Source organism: Dermacentor silvarum, chromosome 11, assembly GCF_013339745.2.
Source record: "Dermacentor silvarum isolate Dsil-2018 chromosome 11, BIME_Dsil_1.4, whole genome shotgun sequence".
Taxonomy (NCBI): domain Eukaryota; kingdom Metazoa; phylum Arthropoda; class Arachnida; order Ixodida; family Ixodidae; genus Dermacentor; species Dermacentor silvarum.
Window position 1 is genome coordinate 22302795 of NC_051164.1, and position 20515 is coordinate 22323309.

Here is a 20515-nt window from a genome sequence, read left to right on the forward strand (position 1 = left end):
AACATAGCTTCATTTCCTCTTCTAATAATGCAGCTCAAACAAAATTAATGAAGATAGAGTTCCGAAAGAATACGTCACTTAAATCGATTCTGTGTTATTAGTGCCCCTTTAAGCAATCATTGAAGCAAGACCAATAAACAGACCAATAAGACGCACTCATCACATTCAATGAATTTGCAACATTACAAACACCAAGCCTAACGTATCCCCCTCTCTTTGTGTCGAGCACGCGCCAGAGAGAAATATGTGGCGCCAACTACAAACTCGCACTTTTCTTATCCCACGCACTTTGAACTTATTCTTTCCCGACACATACCTGACACCCAAGTGTCGCTTTGCCCTGTCCAAACAGCAGATCTCTCCCATATAATGTGGAAATGCCCCATCAAATATCCCCCCCAACCTCAAACCATTAATTAGTAGCGAGGAGCTGTGGGAGACTGCCCTGCGCAGCTCCGATCCCAGCCTGCAGGACCGAGTCCTGAGGTGGGCTGAGGAGGTAGCGGAGGCCTACCACGACTGGTAGGCGGACGTCTGGCAGCAGAAGGTGCTAGGACTGGAGCACACAGGCCTCCCTCTCTCCCCCCCGGCCCTCCCCTTTCTTAAAAAGGGAAATAAAAGTTCATTCATTCATTCATTCATTGCTCCAAGTAATTTAAGAGTGCATGAATAAATACAAGACAGTGGTAGAGTGTTTTTGTTAATCATGTAAATTCAACCTCAAGCCACCTCCTGAATTCTAATGACATTGTCAACAGAGCACTGAAGGTACACGTTGGAGTAGTGGGGCTGGACGTGTGGGGGGTGGCTTACAACACCGGGAACCCCCTCCCATCGATGTGCCACTGCTAGACATAGTCGCGGAAAATAAATTGTCATGAGGGTGATTCCACGAGAGGTCAAACATGCATGTCTGCTTGATATTTTTTGTCTGTCTGTTGTTTTCTTTTTTTTTTTTTGTTATGTAGGGAGATGCAGGCTGCACGGAACTGAAAATTATATTCCACAATAGCATTCCCAGCACACCCAAAAAATAAAAGAAAATGGCACTGCTAATGTTTACTGCAATATTTTCCCGCGCTTCACTGCGCCAGTCAATGCAAACTAAAAACAATGCGTCGAAAGCTTTCTGCTTGTGCTACAGGCTCAATTTTACTGGCTCTGGTAACACTAATAAGTGAGGCAGAAAGCCGCAAAATAAAAATAGAAAAACAGTGAATTTTTTGCAGCAAGAATAGTCATTGCTTGAAAAAAAAATGTGATTAAGGCCTGGTAGCAGATGAAAAATTTTTTTGGTGGGCATTTTAATTTGTTTGAAAGTGAGCAGCAAGTGGCATAGCTATAAGCCGACACTGCAAAGCAGGAGTTTAGAGAAAAAAGAAACTCGCAAGACGAGATAAACTGCTGTAAAGAATCATTTGCAAGACATACATATAACCAGCTGTGGAGCTTGAAGAGCAAGAACCAAGCAGGTATGCAGGAAATTGGCATTCTTCACCCCACAAAGCCTAACGCATAATTTTTGATACCTCAAAAGTCTTATTTAGGCGTAGGAAGCTTAGTTGCACTGAGAACCATTTATTTTCTTGCACTAAGCTTCTTGTGTTAATACTTTGTTACATTGCGGGTATCGTTAAATCAATGTCTGACTGTAGATGTGTCGGCCAATTTTGTTTGCTCATTTTCATGATGTTGCGGCAGATGCAAACTTCTTTAATACAGTATCAGCATCTCTCGGGAACTACAGAGAGCTGCGTTCTTCTCTGGAAAATTAAAAAATTTCTGCTTACCAGTGCTCTGTTTTTGCTCATTTTGTAGCAAGGTCTCATTTTATGGTTCGGATAGTTCAATATAACCCCTTAGCATTGTTGCTTGCTTGCTTTATGAAGAAAAAAATATGAATTTGCCTTTGTCATGGCTTCTTAGTGTCCACATCACGCCAATCTTGAGGGCAATGCTTTGCCGTACTGCAGATGCCAGAATTAACATAGCTGCCATGTTTTAAACATCGCTTACTGCAAAAGGCACAGACGAAGGTAAGTTCATTTTTTTCTTGACAGACTAGGCAAGTAACCGTGCCAGTTGTTATATATTGAACGATCCGGACAATAAAAAGCAGTTTTGTGAAATTTCAGCAAGAACGCACCAGTGCTCTGCGCATCTTTTTTTCGTGATTTACAGGGAAAAGCTCCGTTTTGGAGTACAGGTGCAGTGCAGTTTTGTGGGAGGAATTTATACAGAATTGTCAGGTTGTCACCCAGTTGGAGATTATGACGGGGAAAAAAGAATTAAATTTAATCGTGCAGAAGCAACAATGCTATAACAAATTTTCATTGGACTTAGTACATTCAACAGTGCCTAAGGCACATATTTTCATGTAAATTCACAGGGTATGAAACATTTTTACTAAGGTATATTCATTGCCAAGTGTCTCTGCATGGTCTTGTGCCACTTCTGACAACATTACGCTATAAATGCAATTCATTGCTAAAGAGATAACATCACTCTTGTTCATGTCAATGTGGAGCTTGATATTTTTTTCATCAGGGCCCCATTACTTTGTCTCATGTTCCAATAACTATCAGTTTCCTTAACTGGCATAGTCAGTGGATCTTTGTTGATGATTCTTCACATGCACGTGGCTTTGTGCAGTTTGGAGCCAGACGACCCTCTCGATACCCCCGGATGTTGACCTCAGCTCGCTTTTGGGTAAGACTGCATGACTCCATTCAGATGCAGTGTAGTCAGTTGGCTCATTGAAGCGACGGATTCTGGCAGGCAAACGGGTGACGAGAAATACAATGAACAGATTTTGAGTAGGCGAACATGATCCTGCTAATGAAGAGCATAACTTGATGACAGTGATTGTTGCAGCACGGTCGGCATAGGATGGATGGAAAGATGCAGCTCACAACTGGCCCCTAATTTGTTGGGATCAGTAGTCAATTTTGATAAATTGGAATTTTGCTACCTGCAGTCATTTAAATTCGAACAATGGAGTGCGGTGTTTTTGTGCAACTTAGCCAAAAGCAGAGTGTGGAGCTGTATCACAAACTCTGATGTCAGAAACATTGCTTGTAATATGTCGCAGTTGGTTGTACAGGGTCGTCCACTCTTAGTACGAACACGGCGCAGCGTGGCCGCGCACCGCGCGGCCGCTAATCGAAGCTAAGCGCTCAGGGGCTTGGAGGTGGGGCTTCATGTCGTCTGCTAAAGTGCACGAGCGCGCTATGCTTTAGCAGACAACAGACAGCACAAACCGGCTCACTCGCGCACTTTACCAGATGACACGAAGCCCCGCCTCCAAGCCCGTGTGTGCCTGCATCGCTTAGCTTCGATGCGCCTCCGCGCCGGTGCGCGCTGGTGCTCCGCGGAGCGCGGCCACACTGCGCCGTGTTCGTACTAAGAGTGGACGACCCTGTACACGTTCTTGCCCATTGGGTTCTGCTATCGGTTGCACAAAAACATTTCTGGCGCGCGTCTCGGCTGTGGCTGCGCATGGCTGTATTCGTGGCTCGGCGCCCACGCAGCCGCGCACCCTTCTTTAGAGGTTAATTTTCCGCGTGTGCAAAGAGTGAGCGTGTAGAGATGTCATGGCACCATGTAAGCTGTCTTCCCGCGCGTTTAGTATTAGAGGTTGCGTAATCTAGAGTTTCGGACACCCGTTGAAGCGAGAGGCACTCGAAGCACTCGCTCACCGCTACCGGCGCTTTTCATGATAGTGTCGTCCCGGTGCAGACGACGCTATCTGCCGTGGGGGCGGAGTGGACGCGAAAGCGTGGCTGGCTTCGCTTAATTCATACCGCCGATGTGAAGGTATCGACGTTGTGGCATGAAACTATCATTCGTCGCCGACTCCCAAATTGAACGAAATTGTCTTCTCATTCAAATTTGCTTTTTTCGATTGCCCATAAATTTGGAAAATCTTGCGGCCCCTTTCCGTGCAAGAAAAATTGATCGGCCACTGTACAAGCACAAAAGGTTGAATTTCAATACAACGAAATTTCGATATAACGAAGCAAATTGCTGATTTAACCGGCTTCGTTATATCATAGTTTAACTGTACAGTCAAACCTCGATATAACGAACCTCAGTTTCACGAAATTTGCGATGTAACGAACAATTTTTATTTCCCCATCTTAGTTCTATTGAATTAATGAAACCTCAACATAACGAAATTCTCGATATATAACGAAGTTTTTTGCTGCAAATACAACTTCGTTATATCGAGATTTGACTGTATAACGAAATTTATTGCCGCCGGGAAGGAATACCAAAACAATAAATGGAAACTTCTGCAGATGCAGACACTAGTGAGATGTTTGAATTAAATGCGGCTGTTTGCAAATGCACCTCTCAAACTGAACGCTGCGCTGCCGAAAGCTACTGCCGAAGCAGAGCAGCATCACATTCTGTAAAGTCCAAGTGTGATAAGAGCTATTGCACCCCGTGTGCTCTATGCTGTAAGTACGAGTTAAAGCGTGTGAGGCTGAGCCAAGAGGGATGGTGGGTTGATGAGTGCCGTCTTCACGTATGAGCGAGGGCTGAATGAGGGGGGGGGGGGCTGGTTGACTCAGCCGTGGCTGCGCATGGCTGAGCACTTACTTAGCCCGCGCACCCTGTTTTAGAGGTAATCTGCCGCATGTGCAAAGACCAGGTGAGCTGAGATGCTGTGGCATTGTGCACTGTCTTCTTGCTTGTTTTAGTGCTGGAGGTTGCATAATCTCGAGTTTTGGAGACGTGTTGAAGCGAGAGCCAGAAGCATTGTTCACTCCTGCATCGTCCCACTTGCGAGTGACACTTATCAGGTGGCTGGCTTTAGACGCTGACTCTCAAATTCAACAAATTTATTTTATTTTGCACTATATATTTGCTTTTTCCGATTCCCGATAATTGAGGAATGCTGCGGCGCCTTCCTCGTCAGAAAAATTCATCAGTGACTGTACTCATTCGCATAAAAAATCGAATTTCAATACATATAGTGAAATTTCGATATAACAAAAAGCAAATTTCCCATTTTACTGTCTTTTTTACATTGAGGTTTAACTCTCTCCTACTAAGGTCTTGCATTATTAGCGGCAACAATGCTGTTCACTTAATTAACAGCCGCTAATCACGAGCATGTCTTATGCAAAATCTGCAACTAAACATTGATAGAAAAATTCTTTGCTGGGCTTGTTGCTGCTGGGATAGTTGCTGATCTAGTATCACTCTCCTGTAGCCTCTTTTTTTTGTCAGAATTTGTGTGATACTTCAGTCATGTTTTTCTTTCTTTTATTTGTTTTTATTCAGTACAAATGGACGAAGCCGAGATGGAACTCCTAGACGATAGCAGGAGCAAGTCATGTTATAGAGAAACAAGTATTACATATTAATAAAACATGGCTGACATACAGAATACTGTTGATTGAAAGACATGAGCAGACGTATGACATATAAGAAAACATCAAATTATAGATTGCACAAGATCTGTGAGCTGATATTTTGTGAAGCGTTGAATCTTAATACCGGATATCAATTCCTGATCATTAAACGCACCGACAGAGACCAATGGCTCAAAGTTTGTTAGGCTCCTCGCATCGGCAGAGTAAGGGGTGCGCAAGCTAGCACATGCACACGTGTGCATGTATTCACATGCCCACCACTTGAAGGCATGCAGCAGATGTGGTTGTTTTCAAGGCGCGGCGCGTTCTTGTTTTACAGGCGACTACTTCACCTTCCATGCGGCTCAGGACAAGCAAACAGCCAGTCAAGCAAACAACTCCCGCGACTCCCTTCGGCGCAAGCTTTTCTGCAATGCTGTTGAGGGGAAAGTGAACTATCCCGAAAGGTGCGTTTTAGCCGTGCAGTTGCCGGTTTGAGATCTTTAACCCTCCAGTGCCCAAACGCAGTTCCACATCAAGAAAATTTGGAACAACTTTGTCACCTTTATTTCTGGCCCTTGAGAGTGCATTTGTACAAAGGAACAAAGAAGTGTTATTTGAGTTATAACATAGTTATAGTAATTGGTGTGTGTAACTATCCACAGTTGAAAATTCACTCCAGCATATCTTGAACACCACTATACAGGCTTTGTGTTAACCCATGTATTCCTAAACTTTGGCAAGTGACAATATTAAAAATATTTTTCTATAAAAAGCCTTCCAGAGGCTTTACAATGTACTATGAGCAGTTTGCCGACAGAAATTTTTGCTTTAACTGCCGGTTTTGAGCTGTCATACATATAGGACACTAGACACATGCTGTCCTTATCAGGCTTGATAAAGTACACAACATCTTGTACAAACTTTTGTCAAATTTCTTACAGTGCATGCTAGTTTTCTGATGACTGTGGGAATAATTTTATTCTGTGGAGTCACAGTGTCAATCTAGCCAAATCACTTTTCTGTTTTCAACAAATAGTGTGGTCTGTACTTTAAAAAAAAATTAATTAAATTATCAGGTTTTATGTGCCAAAACCACGATTTGATTATGAGGCACAGTGGGAGACTCCGGAAATTTGGACCACCTGGGGTTCTTTAACGTGCACCTAAATCCTTAACGTGCACCTAAAAGTACACGGGTGTTTTCGCATTTCGCCCACATCGAAATGCGGCCGCCGTGGCGGGGATTCGATCCCGCGACCTTGTGCTCAGCAGCCCAACACCATAGCCACTGGTCTGTACTTTCCATGTAATCACTTATAGACATAACCCTTCTGGTAAAAGCCTGCTAAAGGCTTTTTAAGTGTTAGCGAGTCAGCTTTGACTTTCACCCTGTGCACGCATTGTTAATACAAACATGAAAAAGGTTAAAGTATCAAAGAATGCCACTTCTTACCTATATGACGGTGTAGTATACTGCAATGTTTTGGTCAAGTCCCTTCATGTTACTCGTGTTAGAATTACATCCGGCGATTATAAAAGGTTTTGACTTTTTGCCATGACATTTGAACTGCTTTCTCTTGAGTGTGCCATTGCCAGTCATTCGTGTTCCGCACCATGAGCGTTATAGGCAACAAAAACAGTTTTGTAGCACTTATAGTAATCCACAATTACCTCAATATCCCAATCAACTGAGTAATCGAAAGCCATAAAAGTTCTGCCCATCAGCTGGTTTATACTGGTGGCCTATTGATTATTGATTTGCTCATCAGCTACTGCAGCGTGACTTTCTGGCGGAAGAATAGAGATGGTGAGGGCAGCTCATCACGAATGTCGCTTGGTTCAAAATTTTCTTCAGCCTTTGGGGGATCCTTTGTTTGCAAAATCCTGAGCACGGAATCTCTGCCCTCCCAACAAAAGAATAAAGACAGTTTGTGTGACACACACAAATTCTTGATTGTGCTAGTCTCAATTTGATAGCATGTTTGGCACGCCCATTACTAGCATATGCTCTCGAAATTGCACCATTCTGTCTTTTTCTGCCGTGAGAAGGCACCGTTCTTGATGTCCACACGTTCACGATGTTGTACCTTTTGTCACGCGAAAAAGTCTAAATACACAATTAGCAAAGTTTGCACTGACAATAGTTATCACCTTGTGAATGCAGGCTAGGAGCCTCAAGATTTTTTATAAGAAATGTGTGGAGTGACGGCCAAGCAAATGAGCGTACATGTTCGACACTAGGCATAGTACTACTGTATTGTTAAACTCCCCACGCTTAAATGGTCCTTTTGAGGCATCAAAATGAGCGTAGAATTATGTGACACATTAGGTAATACAAGGTTAAGACATTACTCAGTGCCACAGTTGCATGCTCTGTAGGGGTCCATGCATTTCTATAGGCCCAAACTTTCGTAATTTTGATCCTAAAATTTGCCTTTGCTGTATAGTTCCAACTTCATTGTTTAGCATGTGCACACCTGACTCCAATGGTGACCTTAATTACAACTACTTTAGCAGCATTTGTCGTGGCGGAGCTTAGGGGACAGTGAATACACCAAACGCACTTTCTCCCCTACGTGTACTTTCGGGCTACCGTAGGATGATTTGCAAGCGAAAATTGTAGTTCACAATGAATTACAGTATTTATTCAGTCATAAATGTGCATTTCTTAAAACTGGTCCGAAAATTACTTGGCGCGATGCGATCAGATAAGAAACCAAAACTGCATTTGCAACAGCCTACCCTCGAAGCCAGCATCATCGCCGTTGCCATCAAAAGACGGCGCCTTGCATGGCATGCTCGCAGTCATCATCCCTCTTTGTCAATCTGTCGACAACAGATGATCCTCCTTGCTACCGTCCCTCCTCTTGTCACACCATTGTTTCTCCTGATCGCTGCCTTGCTCAGAACCTGCCACCAAATACCGGCGCCTTCGCACCTTTCGGTGTCAGCATATTGCTTTCCTAATTTGAACATCACCAAAATTGTGTAGCAGTTTCACCAAGTTTCTTCTGGTGCTTCAGAAGACATTGTCAGTACGGAATGGTAAACAAACCACAAAATTCGTAGGCAGAAGTATAATTGCCTACATGTCATCGCTGCGTTTGTGGCACAACACCTGTTTGGGCAACTGATTGCACGGCATACACACGCGTATACACAGCGCCCTATCTGCGACAGACACCTCCGTGTCGAGCATGGCTGCTGGATGGATAGCCATTGCATCGAAGTTGAAGCCAGGATACTAGGGGTAGTGGGGCCTGCTACGGAGTTTAAACTGGGGTGTTGCGATTGCAACAAGATATACCACGTCGTGGTATTATTTGGCATTATGGTTGGCATTGAGATGGCCAATTCGTATGTCTGCTGATGTGCCCATAAGGTGTTGTGGTTCACGGATGGCATGGGTACGCGCAGCAAGTAATAACAAGAAAGCTATCGCTGACTGACAATCATGTTCAATGGTTTCTGCCGCATATATATATATATTTTTTTCATTGCAAGAAATAGTTCAAGTTTGTTGTTTCCTGTGTGCTTATTGCTGCATCTTGTCTATTTAGTATGGGTAAATTATGGATCTAGCACTTTTGACTGATTAGCCTAATCTTCTTGTCAAATTGACGTCATTTTTGTTGCAGGCGCGAGAGCCAACGGCTAAGTGTGCTGATGGACGGCCCCGTGCGGAGGCAATCTTCGACGCCCGTGCACGTGAGTCATCTGCCAACTGCTGTGGCAGACGCAGTTTTACTTATTTGCAATAGCTTGAAATAAATGGATAGGAACATCAGAATGTCCTTCTATATTTTACAGCTTGCTTTATAGAGCATAGCTTTCTGTAACTTCAGTCTTGTGGAACCTCTTTTTTTTTTTTTTTCATTGTTGTCCCCTAACCCTGAAACTATTGAAACCAGACTTGCGAGTGCAGAAGTTGAAGGATAACAAACTTCCAAGGAAGCTTAAGGACCATGTTACGAGTAAGGGAAAAGAAAGTGATGTGCATGGGCATTAACTTGGGCATTGCTAAAACGCAATACAATATTCCAACATTTCCCACTAAAATCTTTGCTGTTTAGCCACAGCACTATTGTTTAGACAGAACTTGCCCCTTTTGGACAATACTAAAACTGAAAATGGTATAAAACTTTTTTGGACTACCTGGCCTTCTGTCGCATCGGAGACCTCATGATGAGTGTAAGTGAAAGTAAACGCAGGAAAAAAAAAGAACAAACATGCAAGTATTTCAAGCCATTTGATGTGTTTGCCATTACATGTTGAGTGGCAACCGAGCTGTGTTCTCCATTGTTTAGTCTGTTTCAGCTGGACACTACCAGCAGTTTTGCATTGTTAACCATCATGTTTGCAGTGTTCTAAGCTTGCTTTTGCCTGGGGCTTGTCTGCGCTAACCAGGGCTGCAAAAATGTGCTCAAATTGACGAGCATTTGATGCCACAAAGGAATGCATAATTTTAGCTTTCAGGCACCAGTTTTAGCTTGCAGGCACCAGTTAGAAAGTACAAGCTCTTTAAATTCAAATAAAAATGTTTACTGAGGGTCAATTTCAGCTTTCTTTATTTGCACTTGTTTTGCTATTTGAAATTCTCAATTATTTGCACAATTTTAATGCGTAGATATCTGTGTGCACATATTTATATCAGCAGTTGCTAGTCAGGTCTGGGACTCTGTTCTGGACACTGTCAAATTTGGCTTATTGTCTAGTTTCGCAATCATGTCAGTTCTGATTGACTCAAGATGTCATCATGGTGGAATTCAATGTGTACAGCATAACACCCCTGTGGTGGTGTTCTTTTACTTTCAAGTCAGTATCAACTCTGTCTTCCACAGCCTTATACGTAATGAGGTTTGTATGCCTGTAGCAAAGAGGTTGAGTATACTAGTGCTTTAGCTTCTTTTTTGCATATGCAGATGGCATTGTGCTCGAGTCCTATTGGTGGTGGTGGGCTGCGCGCACGTTGCAGCCAGGGTTCGAGTCCGGAAGGTGAAGGCATGCAGCTGTCGCCCATCTGCCGCCAATCGCGCATCAGGCCATTGCTTGGTGAGTACGGATTCCTGAACTTTAGCTTTTGGTTGTCTGCATTGTGCTTTTTGTGCATCCCGATGGTTGGAGTGCGTGCCCTGGTGAGATCGACTCACTATTTGATCCCTCGCCGATCTCGTTGAAAATTGAAAATACTATTACCATACACCTCTCCTCTCCATTCATTTAACAAGCAATATTCACCATTTTATTGTGATAGCAATTAATATATGAATACTCCAGGCAAATTTACGCTGTCACTATGATGTTTGTTCCCTATATATTTATGTATATGTTTCCTATATGCTTATCTGTGCCATATATGCAAAGTAAATGCAATACTATTCGACCGCCAAGGTTGTTCAAACCAGGTCCTATGTCTCTGACTGAAATATTTGTCGGAATTTATTAGAATTGTCGCGTGCCAGCAAAAGTCATGAAGCATTTCATTGAAAGCGTATGCCTTTTATCTTAAATCTCGGGCTGTTAAAATGTACAAAGCAATATTAGTGCTCATTGTTAATCTGAAAATGCTGTAAATTCACTGGTGCAGCTGGTATGGGCAGTGCAGTGGCGCCTTACGATGCCGTCACATGCCTTACACAACTTACGTGACATGTTACAGCTTTCAAGAGAGGCAAACATTTTGCCACGCCCGTGTATGTTGCATTCGCATATCGTTAAAACTGTTTGAGGAGTTCAAGCGCACCGCTAAACCATCACTGTCTTCATCAGTGCTTCACCCTTAATGCAAAACTGCCTGTTTCTTGTCTTCATAACATCGTCGCATCGACATCTCGCAGTGTGCATCTGCCTAGATTGGTGTTTGCATTTTGGCATATATTTTGAATGGTGTAGTGCATAACAATTAACACTGCATGGTATTGCATGTTGCATCGAGTGAAATTAAGCACTACTGTATTCATTGCACCTAGTTGTATAGCATTTAATCAATTGCTTCACAAAAGCTTCACTTGACATATATCCAAAGAGGTACATCGGATCTTCATAATTATTCATAAAATTATTTAATTAATACAAATGGGAAGCTAGGCCTATTTAGGGCCAGCTATTTCAAAACTGACTGGATGTGTTGTAAACAATTTTAACTGATTTTATTACTGTATATTTGCCTACTGCCTTCTTTAAAATGAACTGAAAAGGTGTAGGGGTGCTTGCACATTAAGGGGCCATATAGTGGTGCAAGAAATTTTTTTAGCTTGTGGTTGGTAGCACTGCACAGAGGGAGCCTATTAAAGCTTTTGCATCTCGTTTCCTTGCACGTGCAGGGACACCTCAGCAGAAACGGAACCTGAAACTACCCGAGCCCGAGGAATCCCTTCCCTCCACTGGTGAGCAAATGCTTGGCCGAGCAGGGCAGCACTTGTGTGGGTTTTAGTGCAGTTGTTGTATTATTTTCTTCTCTCCCTCTTTTTTTTTAAAGGGAAGTATAAAACTGGGTCCGCATGACACCAGTTTCCCGTGCGTACATCACCGAAGGGCAGCTCTCATTGGTCTGCCTTGCTCGCGGCTCGTTTGCCACTGGGCGCACGGCAATTTAAATCGGTCCACGACCGATCCCTCCCACGGCACGAAAAACCTGCTTTGCGGCACTTCTGTGGCGCACGTTTAGCCACCGCTGGCACGCAGTGCCCGTTTTTCCGCCAGTGTCGCCGGCCCTTAACAGGTTGTTCGTGGGTCGTTGGGATCTAGTACGTGGGTCGTGGGTTGTTGGAATCTAGTACACTTGAATATAAAGCTACGAGTTTCAGAAATACCAGTTTGAAGTCATATCATCCAATTTCAGGTAGAAACGCGATCATGTAACCCTATGGGTGGGCGTTGGCCGGGAAAAAAAAAAGCGCATCGTCCCGAAGAACGTATTACGCAGAATCGTATCAACAAGGTTCTACTGTATATGGAACTTACTGAACGTGGTAGGTGTTACATGGCAGCATGCAGAGTACGCCTGCTTGCCAACGCGCACAAGCTTGCATTCTACGCACCTGTGCCTAGATGGCGCGAAATAGGTCGTACGTGTCGAAACGCGACACGATTTTGGCCTTTCCTCCATTATATATTGCCGATGGTGTGAGACCGCGCAAGCACTTTGCTTTCTGAACGTTTCTTCTGGCTCCCACATCACTGAGTAGGTGATCAATTTGCGCTCCTGCCTTGCCGTGCTGACAGCCACTGACAAAAGCACGGCGCTGGCCCACTGCGAGCGATAATGAAAGCGCAAGCAATTGTTCAGAGAGCGAGAGGCTTGCCAGATATTGCCCCTAGCTCACCTTTGATATCGGCTGCTTCATCTTATGGGTGGCCAAAATCTCCGGTACATCAGCGGTGCAAAGTAGGAGAACGTGTCAGAATTGGGTAAGTACGGTGTTTCACCACGAGGATACGCGCATGCGAACACGTGCGAAACATGTGTGTCTTATACAAAGATGCGACTTATATATTAACTTTTCTGCAAAAGTGGCTGTTTTTAGGGGGATGCGACTTATATGAGGATGCGATTTGTACACCGAAAAATACGGTAGGTGTCCCAGGGATGCGTTGAATAGATCTAGTGGACTTTCCTTGCATGATCGTTTGCGTGTCCTGCGTGCACTTCAGAATAGTGTTTGCCTGAGCTCGTTGGTTGCACATAGCACAAATGGTTTGCACAAAAAGTTGTACGGTGCATGTTGCACCGTACAACTTTACGACATACGGGTTTTACAAAACAGTAAAGAAAAGCTGACGCGCGAAATTTTAGAAGCCATGGCCATTGACAGAAGCGTGCAATCATGCATCAGTACACTATCGATGCTACTAACAGAAAAAGAAAAAAAAACTACTTGCGCAAAGACGACATTTCGCTCTGAAAGACGGATAACCGGCATGACAAAAGGAAAAAGCATTGGCTGTCTTGTGCTGTAAAAGGTGTGGGAAGCCAAGAATAAACATTCAGTTGCTAGTCCAGTGTGTGTCGTCGTCCCTTTCTGTCCGTGTCCATACGTTCTGCTGGAAACAATTTGTGCTGTGTTTGCACTCGCATTGCTTGTAGTTCACATTGTCAAGCTCGTGTTATAGTTTTCACTTGTGCTGCACACGTAGATTTCATTGCTTGAACTGTCCGATGTCTTTATTCTAAATGCCACTATTAACCTGTCACACAACTGAATTTTAAAAAACTGTAAAATGCAACTCAATCACTTTAGACATAATATCACTCTGCATTTGCTTGGGGCCAATAGAAACGTAATGCCAAAGCGCTTCTGCACACAAAACAATGCCTGGTGGTCATAGTTACTCCAAATCTCTCCACTAAGGCATCTCTTGTGGACCCTGTGCTCTTCTGATATGTTAGATACCATCAAAAATTATTTGTATAGGCTGTGGCATATCTTGAAATATATAGAGAGGAGATTGATTTGAGGAAATGCAGAGAACTTGTCCCAAGGTGACTCTACTGGACTGCTGGTACTCTGATTCAAGAGAATGGGGGAAAGGAGTAAGAGGGCTGACGATAACAGGCAGTAAGGTGTGAATATACAGCTGAACCTTGACGTAGAGCACAATGGATATAAGGACTTATCTGATAACAAGCTAAATATGAAACATGTCTTGCCGATCTCAGCGTGTGTAACAAATGCAAGCTGCAACATTCCAGCCCTGCATACAGCGAAAGCGCATGCTTTTTGCTAGTGGCTCATGAGCAGACTTACCAAGATCTGTGGCAGGGATTAGAAATATGATGATGATGATGATGATGGATGGCTTTGACGACACTACATATGCTTATAACGAATGTGAAATATAAAATATATTGTAGATACTGTGCATACTGTGAATACAAAGTCATGGCCACGCGGCCTGATGACAACTGTGAATCGAAACCTGTGTTGCTGAAAAAGTCACGGAAAAAGCTCTATAGGATCGCCCCGATCAGTAGTCTGTTGCCAGTTAGTGCTATAAATAGCAGTGCATGTTAAGAGCTTGGGGACACTCTGGCTTGCTCGTGGCGAACAAACACATAAACTATACTACTCCAGCAGCGTAGCACTAAGTGCTCTGCGGTCCCAGGTGATTTCCCTACCAATTTCAGTCGACCCTTGTTATAATAATTTCACATCAGACCACATAAATACCTTTGTTATATTCAATATTCAAGGCCTCTCTCTGCGATTGGAGATCGCAGGGAGAGGCCTTTGTCCTGCAGTGTACATAAAATATAGGCTGATGATGATGATATTCAATATTCATTATCAGCATACACGCTGATATCGGTAAAAAAAAATAACTTGCAGTCAAGTGTGTGTGAAAGAAACAAGTATGATGCCTCGGTCAGGCCAGCAAAGGGTCTCCTGTTGATATTGATGGCCCATCACTGCTTTGGGAAATGCATACAGAGACAGTGTGCATTTCAAAGAGCTATAATAGTTAGCACATGGCAACAAATGCAACTCGGTTGCATGAGGCTGCATTTCCTTTGGATGGGCATCTTTGTATCGGTGGTGAAATTCGACCAAAAAGTGCCTGCAGCAGTGGCCCTGGGGCTGTGGCTTTTTGTAGCCGAGCACAAGGTTACAAGCTCGGTTGCCTTCTGCAGTGGCAGTATTTCGAAGGGTGTGTGCAAAAGCATTGGTGTACATAAGTTTGGGTGTATGTTAAAGAGCTCCTGAAAGTTTGAATCGGAGCTCGTAGTGGTCCTTGAAACCCTTCCATCATCATCATCAGCCTATTTTTATGTCCACTGGCAGGACGAAGGTTAGCGATTTCCAATTACCCCGGTTTTGTGCTAGCTGATTCCAACTTGGGCTTGCTAATTTTCTATATTGATTCCCCCACCTAATTTCCTGCCGTCCTTTAAAAACCTTTTAAAACACCCTTAAATGTGAAACTGCCATTTTCAAGGCCTTGAAAGCCCTCAGGTTTCACACAATGCTTGAATTTTGCTTTCAGCTAAGCTTGGGTATGTTTATTTGTGTATTTGACCACGAGGTTTATGCTAGCCAAGAGTCAAGCCAGTCCAATTCGATTGCTATGTTTGTAGCTAAATGGCCATCTTGTTTGTGGTGGGTGGTGAAGGTTTATGTGAAAATAGCATTGTCTTGTTATATCGGTCCGCTTGCTATTAAAAGATCTTTTGCCCGTTGTAAAACGCAGTGTGTTCAAGCTGTCAGACCTCATGGGCCCTCAAATATGCTTTCTCAGGGCTTTGAAAGTCCATGAAAACCCTTGAATTTTTTCTATAAAGGTTGTTAAAAACCGTGCAAAACGAATCTCAAGCCCCTCATGACGTCTGTCATAGCCCCAGTGTCGCTTACGATCTTACAAATGAATCAGTCAGTCAGCATTTTGTGGTGGCCTTTTTGTGCAGACGAGGATGACCGCAGTGACCACACTGATGAGAGCGTAGCGACCAATGGGGGTGCTGGAGACATGTCGGTGCTGACAGCTGGTGACCGGTCGGACTGCATGCAGCTCAGCCCTTCCTCCAGCGGGTCAAGACAGCGCGAAGCTCTATGACGATGGTCACACTTTAGTCTCTCAAAAAAATGACTTTTTTTACACTGCCGTCAGGAGTCTGCAGTCAAGTTTGTTGGCATGACGGCATGCAGTGATGTTCTTCCCACAGTGTGATGTAACGGACATGTGGCAGAGAGAGAACTGTGGGTACGAACATGTTTGCAATTTACTTCAAACTTGGATGAGTAAGCACGTATCCTCCAGTGCTACTTTTGTGCTTGGCTTGTCTTCAAAATTCCTGAAGTGCGATGCTGTGGCGTGACACTCATCTGTTCCTTGTCTTCGGGGCACATTCAGTCATGTCATGCGACAGTGCTTTCTGCTGGTGCAGTGCCTGCAGTTGGATGTGTTCAACATTGCGTGAAATACTACCGAGAGTGTGCTTCTCTGCGTTGCTTTGCTTGGCCCATCCAGGATGGTGGGCTTCTCACCGAAAAACAAAAGATGCAATCATGAAGGTTTATGCCACGTTTCAGTCCTTCCTTCTTTCCTAGGTAAGCACATAAGCAACAACCTTTATAGTCATCCACAATGCAATTGTGATATCTGTCGTTCTGGTTGGGGCAGTCCTTGCATGCAGAGAAGCTTGCTTGTGGAATATCGCACAGTGTCCTATACTCTGGTTTCGAATTGCCAGCAGATTGAGTTGAACTACATGTAAGGCTATATAGGTATACCCCAGCATTATGTAAACATCTGTAACTGAAAGCACTGGATATGTTTAAATGGCCTAACGAATACCATATCTGCCAGGTACTTGCGTTCGAGTCTGTTGATGATACCACCAGCAGTTGCTTCTGCATTACATCTGCAGTGGAATGCAGCAGCTCGTGAGGCATGTCTCTTTCGGAAATGTCTTTGACACTGGTTGAAAGTTCATATAAGGTAGGCTGTGGCCACAAGAGTGAAGGTTTGTAGGCTCGCCGGTTTTTTTTTTTTTTTTTTCATAGTTAATTAAAAGCGCCAAAAACATGAGACAGCAGGCGTCTATGTTTCTTGTTGTCTCGTGTTTTTTGCGCTGTTCTACCCTTCTCTCATGAGCAAGTTCAGTTTCATTTTGGGTCGCAGGTTTTCACATCTGAAAGCTTTGGTATACTAGATTATTTTGGAACTGTGGCAGGCTTGCGACGTCAGAAGTCTGTCGCAACCATAGTTGGACAGGCTAGCTTGCATGCAGCAGAGCAGTGTTTATAGTTTTTTTTTTGCTTTTATGAGTAGGCTTAGTTTTATATTATCAAATTTTAGTCATGCTGGCCACAGATCATGGCATACAACTTTATCTATTTTTACAAGTTTTTAGTTGTGTTTTACTCTGTTAAAGGCTTGGTGGGAATTCTTTATTGCCCCTTGTGTTCTGCGAATTGGTGTGCTGCAGTTTCAACATCTGACTTTTCTCAGTAGGGGTGTTCAAATAATAATTTCATATTGAGCATGAAGATTAAGAGGAAAACTTGCTTCAATCATCATGTTGAATGCTGGTCGTGTCTCTGTTCCTCAAAAAGGAAATATATTTTGCATAAATTGAGGCACCCAATCTGGATTTCATCGTACGAGAAAAAACTTGTTGTTTCTACAAATTGGCTACAAAAAATGTGCATCAGCATTGCCTCTCGAAGCTTAGCTTCTTCAAGCGGTGTTTGCAGGTATGGAAAAATATTTCGAGTTGATCTGGATTCGTAGCAGATGTCCTAAAGGAAGACTAAAGACTAATATTGAGTCAAGCTGTATTAGTAGATTGTGCTTCTGTAATAGTGCATCAGCCACTCTTAACCATGAGAGGAAAGTTGGAAGCAATAAAATACATGAAGGCAAACAAACAAACAATAACACATGGCTATGCTTACCTGAAGTTCCTGTGCTATGATGTCATTGATATTTATAGCATCTACTCGGGCCTTGTAAGCTAGTTACCAGCCATGTTGGCTACGTGGCTGTTGCATTGCACTGCTCAGCACGAGGTTGCGGCTTCTGTTCCAGACTGTGGGAGCAGCATTTCGATGGGGGTGGAATGCATAAAAACTCTCGTACTACACTTGGGCGCTTTATAAAAGCTTAGGTAGTAAAAGTTAAACCCTGTGAAATGAACATATTGTTTATGCTTTACCAGTTTTGATAACTTGTAAGTCTGATTTAAGCACAGAAAACAGAACACATAGCCTGTAGTGGCAATATTTGCTTGCTGGAGCAAGTTTTCAGTAATGGATATTTCAGCAAACCCAGTGGCTAATTAAATACTACACTAATGAAGTTTCTGCTCGAGTAATGTTGGCACAAATGTTCAGTGCTCGGCAATTCAAATGCGATACTTGGGCCACATGGCGGTCAGCGCTTGTTGCGCCACCAGTGAGCGCTGACGGGGCAAATGCAGCCCCCATGAATCGCAAACAGTCTCGCCCTCATTGTATACCCCAATGCATCAGCTCGGTTTCCCCAGTTCCCAAGCCCCAACAAGTTCTGGCAGCCATGTGTTCAGAGTATCAAGTTTGAATCGCAGAGCACTGTACTCTCCATGGAAAAAAAAATAAAGGTCAACAAGTTGCTTTCATTTTCCTTGAACCGAAACTATGGTTCGGCATTAGAGGGTTCATCCGGAGCCGTCCACTACAGTGTCATAGCCGATCGTGTAGCTTTGGGACCCCACAATGAATTTTCTTTTCCCTCAGTGCTCATGGTAAAGAGCTAAAGTACATTCTAAAGAAATCCAGGACTCAGGCCTAGCAAATTTTGAAAACTTCTCCTGCACCGAAAATTTGTTTAGTATTTCCCTTTAGTGTCCCTTTAAAAGGATACGAACACAAAATCTGAAGATTTTGCGAAAATCCTGAAAATGAATCCGCAGTGTGTGATTACGCCGAAAAGAAGCAGTCACTTAGCTCATTTTTGAGCTGATCGCTTTATTTTTGGCGTTCTTGTGAGTGCGCGCCTCGCCGCCCGACCCTCGGGCATTGGCAGGCGTGCGTCGACACCGTCAGATAGCCAGCCGGCCGGCCGCGGTCATTCAAAGCGCGCCGATGCCGATGTCGCGAGCATGGATTCGAGTTCTGGTCATGTCTGGTGCTTGTCTGAAGACGAGGACCATTTCAACTTGGCAATACTAGTACTTGCGGTTACGAGCCTTCCGCGTCAAGCGACGAAGAAGAGCAGGCGGCCATGGAAGTGCCGGTCAGGTTTTTGCAAACCATAGCGTGCGAAGATTTCGCTCCGCATCAGACACTTGTGCAAGAATTATTTGTAATTTGCTCTGTAAACTTGCTTTTTCAAGAGCGCACGCAGGCGAGGCAGCTGCGGCCCGTGGGGTACTTCAGCGCTGCGTGGATGACTGAATAGTAGTTCATGCCGTCGGCGTCAGCAACTGCTGTGAGGTATCAGTACCTCCAAGACTCTCACGACCACTTCGCCAGCCACCCGACAGATGGCAGCACCTGTCTGTGTGTGTGTCTGCCCCGCTAGCCTTGTATTGTTTTACTATGCTTTGCCAACATATTTAAAGACATTATGGCCTTCGTGCCCTGCCTTGGGCATCTCGCCCCAGCCTCGCCCTCGCACTGCTCAAGAAGGCTGCAAGTGAACGAAAACAGTACTGACATCTTTTAGCCTCCTTTTTTCAAACGTGCCGCTGATCATTTCTGCCTCGCGTTTTCGTGAGAAGACCGACGGCACAGCGTCAGGCTTTAGGCATTGCCTTTTGAGCGGCATGCCGAAGCTTTTCAGCACAGCTGGGCTGGTCACATAATCATCGTCGATGAAGTGGTCCGCGCAAATGCAGTAATTTTTTAGTGGTCTCCAGGCTGGGCGTGATGGCTGACAGGCAGGTATCCAAAGTTTACGCACCTTCTCGTCTCTGGGAAACGTGTGCGATGATGCGTTTATAACAGCAATGTCTGGGCATTTCCATCCGCCGCAACAAACGCGTCAATACCGAACGACGACCGCGGGAAGGCGCATGTAAGCCGCACCATCTGCGTGGAGCACCGACAGGGATAATGTTTCAGACGGACCACGTGCAAAGATCGCCGAAAGGAGTTAAACAAATGCTGCAAGGGACCGACACCTCCGGCGACACTGCGTCGGCTGTAGCCGACCTTGACCGCGCGCGCACAGCTGGGTGTTATAAGGCAAAATGTCAGCTTCTGCCAGCGGCCGCTTGAAGGCAAGATGCAACAGAAAATCGAAAAAAAAAAAAAATGCTTCTCGTTCTTTTTTTCAAAGCAGCTTGTTGTATTCGTCATTTTCAACAGTTCAACTTTTGTTCCGACGCAAAAAAACACCCGCCAACTTTTGTGTCCGTATCCCTTTAAGAAACTGAACACGTTGACATAAAGTGCAAGAAACAGAAATGCGAGATAGTAGGACAGGTTGAGAGAGGTTTTCTCTTGTTTTACATCCTTTACACTGTTTACATCGTCGACTGCTACCAACTCCATCAATTTCTCTTCTAGTTGACATTAAGCGGAAAAAGTGGAGCTGGGCAGGCCATGTTATGCGTCGGATGGATAACAGGTGGATCATTAGGGTTACAGAATGGATACAAAGAGAAGGGAAGCTCAGTCAGGGACGGCAGAAAACTAGGTGGAGTGATAAAGTTAGGAAATTCGCAG

General features: G+C 44.1%; 1 protein-coding gene across 1 annotated transcript in view; it reads left to right on the forward strand.

Annotated features, from left to right (window-relative positions):
• The window catches only part of LOC119432458 (protein aurora borealis), an 85570-nt gene extending 66899 nt beyond the window's left edge, over positions 1–18671 (forward strand). Inside the window, exon 10 of the mRNA XM_049658242.1 lies at positions 15769–18671. Within this exon, the coding sequence (XP_049514199.1) occupies positions 15769–15917 (149 nt within the window). The 3' untranslated portion in view covers positions 15918–18671. The remainder of the gene's footprint in view (positions 1–15768) is intronic.
• The last annotated feature ends 1844 nt before the right edge of the window (positions 18672–20515 follow it).